A 10,125-nucleotide genomic window follows, 5' to 3' on the forward strand; every position below is an offset into this window, starting at 1 on the left:
ACTGAAGAAAATAAACGTGTAGTTTAGCAGTGAAATATATTTCAGTTTGAAAGGTTGAACTGAAGTGTATGATTGATCATGGTTCAACAATGTACCCAGCAAGATCTAAACAAATGCCCCCAGATGGGAGAAGTAGACAGTACATGAATTCTGGTGTTGAGGATTTACATAATGACAGTTGCCTCATGGCAGATTCGTATAATGAGCACCAAGTTGATAGAGACTGGGTTAGAAGGTTAAATAGAGATAGGGATTCAAAGTCAAATCGCTATCGAGATCATCGGTATAAGGATGATGACAGTTTTCCTGAGGATAGTTCTTACAAGGATGAAGACTTTTCCAGAGAAAGGTATAGTTATGACAATCCTAAAGGGAAATATCAAAGAAATGATTATAAGAGATATTCAGGTGTTGACAAGCGGTCATACAGAGATGACTCCTCAGATAGGAAGGGTCATGTGTCACAGGGCAGTTATCCGAAAGCTTCCCATGATGGTACAGATTTGAACAAGTCAAAGCATCAGTCAGGAGACCCAAAAGATATGAAGAATTCAAGAGAGAGTCTACGAGAGGACAAAGAACCTCGTTCAAGATCAAGTGGTGGTGTTAGAGAGAGGGGCTATTCAGAGTCTTCAGTGGAATCAAGAAGTAGTGGAAGGAGCTCAAAGTGTTCAAAAGAATTGCAGGAAGGCAGAGATTCAAAGCATGGCCAGGGTGGTAAAGATAGGAATAAAAGAGAAAGCAATTGGAGTGGATGTGAGGATGATGGTACAGAAAACATGAACTGCCTAGAACACGCTAGTCGTACTCCCATAGGAGGAAGCCGAGATGGCGACAATTACAGAGACCAAGTACCTAATAACACCATTATGATTAGAGGCTTAGCACAGCATATTACAGAAAACGATATTCGACAAGATATACTGAGATGTGGACTAATGCCAAAAGACATACGACTTATAAGAAAGAAAGATACAGGTACATCTCGAGGCTTTGCATTTGTGGAATTTAATACACTTCAGGAATCTTCTCAGTGGATGGAAATGAAGCATGGTGTGTTGATGCTGCAGGATCATTATCGAGCTGTGATGCATTTCAGTATTCCAAAGGATTCACAGATGGATAGAACATCTCTGAAGTCAAACCAAGATTGGCATTGTATCAGATGTGGTGCACACAACTTTAAAAGAAGGGATGCTTGCTTTAAATGTTATACTTCCCGACAGGAATCAGAAGGTGGGGAGGGTAGCGCAGAAGTCAGTTTTCACCCAACCCCCACAGTTTTATTACGAGGATTGGATGTTCTGTCCACTGAAGATTCAGTATTGCAAGCCATTAAATCAATCTCGTCTGTTCCCATTCGCAGTATCCGTATCGGTCAAGATGCCCTCACCAACACTTCAAGAGGAGTCTGTTATCTGGAAATGAACAATGTTATGGATTCCATTTATATGCATAACGCATTAATAGCGACACCACCATTAGTGGATGGCAGAAAAGTCCTTGTTTCATATTGTAAAGCACAACATGACCTCCCTGGTATTGGTAGTTCAGTGAGTAGCATTGCAACAGCAGCAGCTGCAGCTGGAATGGACATGGATGCAGTGGCCCAGTATAGTCACCTTCGCAAATCGACAAGTGGAGATCTGACGGAGTACAACTTGGAGGATGTTCCTCGCCTGGCCGACTACTGTGCTTCACTGTATGCAACATCACCTGCTGAATATACTGCATATCAACAATACTATCGACAGTACTACCACACTCGGATATCACAAGGCAGGTCTGTCACATTACCGACACAGTCGCAGGCAGATTGTGTCAATGCTGCAGCAGCTGTAGCTCAGTCTGCCATTCAGCAGGTACAAGCTGCCAAGGAAATCAAGAAACAAATTGAAGACCCCCAGCTGCTCAGAGCAGGTGATAAATTAGCATATGAAGTGGTGAAAATAGCACAGATGAAGACCCAGAATTCATCAGTGCAACCAAAGAGTACAGACCAGGACGTTGCACCTGGTTCAGTTGCACAGTCAAGTATCAGTAATCAGAAGTGTAGTGCGCCAGATGTTAGCTCATATCAGTATGACAAAACTTCTGGTTATTACTATGACTCACATACAGGGCTGTATTATGATGCAAGTACGCAGTACTTTTATAACTCTCAGACACAACAATTCCTGTACTGGGATACAGAAAAACAATTATATCTTCCAGCTACAGTGTCGTCAGAAGATTCAAGTGCCAGTAAAGAGGAAGGAAAGAAAGTTAAAGAGAAAGATAGACAAGATAAGGTCAAAGTAGCTAAGAAAATAGCGAAGGACATGGAACGGTGGGCTAAAACTTTGAATCAGAAGAAGGATAATGCTCGTCAAAATTTGGCCGTCGATGCTGTTATACTGCCATCTTCTAAATCAGTAGGTGCAGCTGATGCTGGATATGCAGTCCTGGAGAGGAAGGAACGGCAACCTGTTGACATCCAAGTGGTGCCCTCCAGTGAGCTGGAAGAGAGGCAGCTGGAGTCCTCATCACAGCAGGGTGGTAGTAGTGGCATTTGGGGTGCCAGTAATAACGGTAGTGCATGTGCTTTGGTTGCAGCATATGGTGGTGGTAGTGAGAGTGATGAAGAGATAGAAGATGTAGTTCAAGAAGATAGACAACACACTAACTGGGTGAAGCTTGCGTGCTTGTTGTGTAAGCGCCAGTTTCCTACCAAGGAATCTTTAGTGAGGCATCAGCAGTTTTCAGATTTGCACAAACAAAACTTGGAAGGGTGGTATCGTGTTCGAGGATTGGATCCTCATGATCCTCAACAGAGGAATAAGAAGTACCGGGACCGAGCTAAGGAACGACGCCAGAAGTTTGGGGAACCAAATCAGCCTCATCCAAACCATTTAAAAGAAAAATATCTCAAGACAAGAGAAGAAGTTGCTTCCATATCATATGAAGAGCCAACAAGGTCTGGTATTGGGTCAGATAATGTTGGTAATAAGTTGTTACAAAAAATGGGTTGGCAAGAAGGGATGGGTTTAGGCAAATCTAATCAGGGACGAACTTCAATCATTCAGGCAGAACATCGTGTAAGCACAGCAGGCCTTGGTGTTAAAGGAGGAACTTACGGGGCACTTCCAGGAGAAACTTACAAGGACTGTGTAAAGAAGATGATGTTTGCTCGCTATCAGGAGCTCACTGAACAGGAAGAAGGCAGCTGAGATTGGCGAGTGGAACATCACAATAAACTGAAAAAAAAACTTTTTCCATAAAGTGTAGGATTGGTAATTATGCACATTTCATTAGGACAGTTGGATGTATGAAAACCTGAATGTAGGAGTATGTGGGTTTTTAATTTCACAATTAATCAGTTATAACACAGTAACTCAACAGATTCTTATGCAAATAAATTAGACCCTTAGTTAGTTGTAAATAATTTGGTATTATTATATGGCCATCAACACAATATCCAAATATATATATACTAATATTACTGTATTAACATTTGTTTTTTATTCTGTATTTGCTACATGTTTCAATCCAGTTGGATCATCATCAGAAAGTTTCCGTGATATGTCTCTCATTGTTGGATTGTGTCCTAACTATGGATCCATATTAGTAATTGTATTAATATTAATATTGATAACAATTTATGCACCTCGTTGTGTTACTGAATTGGTGTTGTAATGTTAGTCTTAAGGTTTTATTGCCAATGGCTGAAATCACCATCTACATGACGGAACTACGAGCGATAAATTTCGAACGATGTAAAGAAAGAAAATTTAGGAATCCAAGGCGGAAAATATTGGCCGCCACAATGAACGGTTTAGTTGCCTGGGTGACCTGGCACCCAGGATGTGTAGATCCCTGATGGCATCCTGTAATACATGTATAATTGCAAGCAACACAAATTTTAAGTGTACCAGAATTTGAGCTTAGGTAAACTGCATGCAAGTTCATTGTGTTAGTGCATGTGCTGAGTTCAATTTTAGCATTAGCTTATGAATTTACATTATCAAAATGCATTTTAGCAGCACAAGATATGTAGGACTGGAAGCCAGCAGTAGGAAAGTAGGCTTTATTGAGTTCTACCTGGAACTTCTTGTTTTGCTTTCTTTATCAGAAGTTTTAGGTGTAGAATTATAGATCTTGTATGTTAGGTCAATATAAGTTACTACCTTGCCTTTGATAGACTTGAAAGGATTCTGACGATGGTGAATACTGTACTTCTTTCGGCTTATTTTGGACTTCACCCATCGTCTGGTATGTAAAAGACAAAAAACCCACGACATTTCGGAGACTGGATCTGTCTCCGTCTTCAGGTGGATAGGGAAGTTGGGCCCCTTAGAAAGAGCTAGTCTCTTTGGTCCAGTGATTGAGACTAGCTCTTTCTAAGGGGTCCAACTGAGTAGGTTTATCCTTCCCTATCCACCTGAAGACAGAGACAGATCCAGTCTCTGAAACGTCATGGGTTCTTTTGTCTTTTACATACCAGACGATGGGTGAAGTCCAAAATAAGCCGAAAGAAGTACCTTGCCTTTGTTTACACATCCAATATTTTCTGTGCTTTTGCAGTAGATGATACTCAAATTTAACTATATGGGAACAGCACTATGAAGGCTGAATTTTTTGTTAATCTAGAAATGTTTTGCTAGCAATAAGAAGATACAGTATGTGATTCTACTTAAGGATTGCTTAGCAGGTTACAAATAAGCCTTCCTGTCAATTCCAGACACTTCTTATGGGACTTCTTTTGCAAAAGTAAACTAATTATTCTGACTAGGAACTGAAATGTGAAGAAATATTTAGTACAATTTACATCTATGCTATTTGAGAGTGATCAGTGTGTTTTCATAGAGGTAACTCAATAATTATCCGCAGTGTAGCTGTAAACTTTATTTCAATGCAAATAGAACGCTTACATTAACATCACTCTTCAAGTTAGTCCTCTTGCTTTTCAATGCACTTGGTACATAGTTGCACAAGATTCCTTATGCTCTTACAAAAGAACGTCTTCAGCTCAGCACTGAGCCATGCGTACATCGCTTCCTTCAATTTTGAGTCCAAGGTGAATTGATGGTCCCCTAATGCCTCTTTGAGTGGACCAAACAAGTGATAGTCAGAAGAGGTGAGATCGGGACTATATGGAGGATGAGCCATTACATCAAATTTGAGTTTCTAGAGGGTTCCAGCAGTGTGGGCAGCAGTATGTGGATGGGTATTGCCATGCAACAGCGCAACACCTTTCGACAGTAGTCTTCGGAGTTTAGCCAGTCAGTAAGCATCTCACTGTAATGAGCACTGTTTATTGTTGTGCCCTTCTCCTCTTAATGTGCCAGTACTGAGCCTTGTGAGTCCCAAGAAACTAAGCATCAGTTTTCCTGTGGATAGTTGGCTTTTGAACTTTTCTTGCTGGGTGAAAGTGGATGTTTCTATTCCATACCCTGCCGTTTACTCTCCGGCTCGCAATTATGGATCCATGTTTCATCACCAGTGATGATTCTGTCTAAGAAGGCATCACATTCAACACCATAGTGTTTGTTTATGCAGCATTGTGGATTGTTTTGGGACCCATCTTGCACAGACTTTATGAAGCCCAAGTCTGTTGTGGATGATTTCATAGGCAGAACTATGTCACATGCACACTGAATGTTGTCCTGATTTGTGGCCGTGGAAGGCATCTGGCTCATTCCTCATGCATAACACTTGTGTGGTAATTTTTAAATTTTTCAATCCATTCGTAGACCCTCCTTTGCGGCAAAACACTCTTTATGTATTGTGCTGAAAGTTTTGATGGATTGTGGCCCCTAATACACCTTTCAACCACAAAACAGGTTCGCTGAATGTTGCTTTTCTTTGATGCAAACAGAAAGTGAAACAGCCATGATTAATGGCAAGGCAGTGACAATGACACTGAGCTAGCAACATTCAAACCTGCACAGAAATAATAAGGCAAACCACGCATATGATGCTGTGCAAAACAACAGTGTTGCCAACAGAAACACAAATACAAATGCATTGCGGATAATTATTGACTTCCCCTTCTGTGTTTTCTAAGCATCATGTAATTTAAAAGTAATACACAACTCTGATAACAAATACATCATTCTCACTAATACTGTCATCACTGCTAACTCTAGTTCGTCAGTGTCATCACAGTTATTTACAGTTGAAATTCTTTGTCTGCAAATAATTGATATTTTGCTTTAATGTAACACAGAACATGCCATGGTTTGCCATCTAGATGGTGGATGTTTTAATTGCTGTCTGTAATATCTGTAAAGGACTCTCCACATGCTCCTGTTTCTCAGGTTTGCCTGGTTTGCACAGTTTAGTTGACACTGTCTGTGTTAACAGAAGGAATGACTTGAAAGGTTTCTTGGTTTGGTCTAAGAAACTGTGGCTGATATTCATTTAAAAGAATGTGGATATTCACTACTGTTAACTTAATTTTTCCATTGTGATTATGAGTAGCTGTATGTAGTAATAGTTTCTTTTCAGAATTTCTTATTTTTTGCAGTACCCTTATTTAAAATATCTTCTGGTTGAAGTTACAGAGGTGTAAAAAAGTTGTCCCTGTCACTGGAAAATAAACTCAATGAGAATATAGGAGCAGAAATTTAAAATCCAGAGAATATGGATCATTTATTTCTATGTATAACAACCATGCCAGTCTGTTGGCTCAGATGGGGCACCAGCCCTCACTCTTACCATGTTATTCCTGCAAATCCTTAAGTAATTAGTTGCCCTGACACTTCAGATTATTAGCTGTCTTCTCTATGTAATGCTCTGTAGTCAGTCGAGAGACACCAACTTTTTGAAGGAACATGTTGCCTCCATCTTCATGGTCAAAGAATAAGACAAGCAAGAAGCCGGTGTGAAGCAGGTAGCAGGCAGAGCATAGCAAGTACATTGTCACTGTTGATACAAATGTGGGAAATGTTACTGTTTTTTTTTTTCTTAAAGTTGGCCACCTCCTTAAATTGACGTGGTTTGAGTGAAACCACTCCTGGCCAACATAATCAGGGTTCGCAGAAATAAGATCTGAGTAACTGGATTATCTGCTGTTTAATTAATTTAAGCTATTCTTTAGTACTTTAATCCTGGAAATTTGGCCATCCCTGACCTGAGTTAAAGATATTTTTATGTGGTGAATCAGTTGTGATGAGTGCAAATTGGCATGACATGTCTTTTTGTCGACCTTAGAGTGTGTAGTATAACTTGCTGTAATGGCACATATGAGTATCAGTTACACCTTCTGAACAATTATATCTGATAAAAAATCATCAGCTGTCATTCTTTGGCTGCTGACATACTAACAGAATCAAGTGCGGTCATGATGAATCAAACCCGACTCAGTAAGATGCTGCAAGGGCAGACAACATTTGTTTTGCATAAAATTTCTGTAACCCACTACCACATTGCATGTGTTGAGTGAAGATGAGGCTCTGCCTTTCCAGCATATTCAATTCAACTTGACTGGACTTGGTTGAGATGGTATCCCAGTAGGCTTTGGTGCAGTGTGAATAATTTCTTGAAGTATGTTTTTCCACAAACTAGATATTCTCATGCATGTAGGTTGTAAGTGAAGAAATGTACATGTTCTTCGAACTTAATTTTAGCTTGTTTGCAAGGAACAAACCACCTTCCTTCCTTTGAGGTGTATAAAAGCACGCTCCACAAGTATAGTATTGTGACTTAACGCCTGAACCCCGGAATAGAGAAGCCAGAATCAAACGTCCGTTGATAACCAACGACTAAGTAAACACGAAGTTTCTCTTACAATGGTGAATTGAAACATTGTTTCCGCAGCCATGAAAATCGCGCTTTCATGGTAACAGGAATCAACTGTTCTACTGGGTGCCCAGAAGTCGGTTGCATAAAGCTAGCTCAGGTTGAGATACAGAATCCAGAATTACAGTTCAGAGAGAAGACTAGAGGTTAGAATGCCCCTAATCCTTGCAGATTTGATATATTTTGGTGTCATGTTGCGGTATTCATACAGATTTACTATATCTTAGCACGAAAACAAATCCGGAATTTATACACGAACTTGAAGTTACATAAAATATGCGTGAAAGTTCGACTGCATGTTTCACCTTCGTTGCTACCATCAGGTCTCTTCTAAAAACCCATTGCATAAATTACTGTCATCTTGGGTATTACAGATATTGATATATATATATTGTTGAAAGTGCATATATAATTTAATCTTTGATTGTCATTCTGTTTTAAGTAAATCTTAAAAGTTAAGTATAGATAATATTGTTGAGACTTACACTTTACATTCAAATTCGCAATAATATTTATACTGCAATAAACTTAAACCAGTTACGCTTGATTTAACATATTTTTATACTACTGTCACGTGATTGAGTGATTATAGATGGAGTGGGATTGGTAATCTGATTTGTTGGACTCTTACAGATCGTAACTACTATTAAATCCAGCGTTACGCTAATTCATTACAGCACGCACTAAGTCTTCTCAGTTTTCTGGTAACTGCTTCCAACGCTGTACATCCCTCAGCTTCTGGCGCCTATCTCAAAACTAACTCGGCGATGCTACGCAAATGCTTACCATAGTGGGGGCGGATTGCATAGAAAACACCCTAGCTGTGCTCCCATTGGTTACGTTGCATGACCTATTCCTTTATTGCGTCACTGTTTATTGTGCCATAATCCAGTAACGGACGTCTCTCCTGATTAAACTATTCCGTCTATCAGTGACACACCACAATATTGATGCGTGTTAGTCATTGTTTAGGCATTGCTTTGTTAGCTTGCTTGCACTTCAGTGGCGAATATTGAGTGCATCTTAGGTGCGGCATAGGAACCTGATAATTTTTAAAATGCGTTATGTTGGCAACCCATGAGGATGGGGTCGTGGGAACGGCAGGAACCATTAGCTTAACTGATGCCATTACAGTAATCATGAAGCAGCGGAGCGCGAAAAATTTTACGTTTGTTTAAACGTTTTTAGAAATGGCGACTGTGTTGTTAAAATGCAGCGAATATTTTGCAAGCATTTCAGTATTGCTCGTCACGGAGAAGTTCCTTGCTGCAATTAAAAAAAAAAACACTAAACTGTGTACGTACAACACTATCGCCACAGAGCATTGGGGCCGCGAGGCAGTCATTCATAAGAAGTGTTCAGCCAGGAGACATTCTCTTGCTCTAGGAATATCCGATAGCAGTGTGAGGAGGATTTTACTAAAGTTAAATCCATACAAGATGGGGGTGGTGCAAGAGTTAAGCGATCGTGACGTGGCGAACCGTAGCACCGTAGCTGAGAGTTTAATTGGAATTTTGTCCGACGAAGTCATTATCCTTGTGACAGATGAAGCGCACAACCACTAATATGGCTGTGTCAACAAATAGAATTTTCGTTACCGGACAAAATAAAATCCACAGCGGTTCCATCGGCCTCTTCATAGTTCACGTGTGACTGTTTGGTGTGGAGTGGCAAAATTCGGAATCTTAGGCCCTCATTTTTTAAGACGAAGAGGGGTGTGCAGTTAAAGTCATATCTACTCGTTATGTTGAAATGTTACGGAACTTCCTCACACCGGAACTGAGTCGTCGTGGAACTGAGCTCTCGACCATATGGTTCCAGCGAGATGGTGCAACTGCCCATACGAGAGAGTATCGTTCGGGAAGTGTTTCCGGAACACGTCAGTTCACTGCGCGGCGAGCTTCCATGGCCTATACTTTCGCCTTGTCTCTCCATTTGCTGTTATTTCCTTTGGGTGTACCTCCAAGCGAAAGTGTACACCACTGGACCACGGACCATCATTGATCTCAAGATCGCAGTTCTGAAGCAGATTTCAGCGATACCAGAAAACATGGCGAGGCGAACGAGGTTGGAAGAGAGTGTACGCAAAAATGGGCAACACCTCAGTAATGTGCTTTTCAAAATTAAATAAGCAGAGTCGTAATGACATTCAATCTTCATTCATTTTGTAACACTAAATTAAAAATGAAAACAAAACCTCAGTGCTTTATATTGTACTTCTGAAAATCGTCAGGTTCTTTTGCCGCATCCTAAATAATTTTCTTACGACATTTCCGTAGACAAAGATATTGAATGTAATTTCTCATATACAGTTGACCGCAACTATGGTGCCTTGGTAATGAA

General features: G+C 40.3%; 1 protein-coding gene across 1 annotated transcript; it reads left to right on the forward strand.

The window, feature by feature from the left end:
• The first annotated feature begins 45 nt into the window (after window positions 1–45).
• Window positions 46–3,486, forward strand: LOC111872915 (RNA-binding protein 5). Its single transcript, XM_023867196.2, has one exon. It carries the CDS (start codon window positions 69–71, stop codon window positions 3,207–3,209), a length of 3,141 nt encoding a protein of 1,046 aa, XP_023722964.1. The 5' UTR covers window positions 46–68; the 3' UTR covers window positions 3,210–3,486.
• The last annotated feature ends 6,639 nt before the right edge of the window (window positions 3,487–10,125 follow it).

Source organism: Cryptotermes secundus, unplaced genomic scaffold, assembly GCF_002891405.2.
Source record: "Cryptotermes secundus unplaced genomic scaffold, Csec_1.0 scaffold407, whole genome shotgun sequence".
Classification (NCBI taxonomy): domain Eukaryota; kingdom Metazoa; phylum Arthropoda; class Insecta; order Blattodea; family Kalotermitidae; genus Cryptotermes; species Cryptotermes secundus.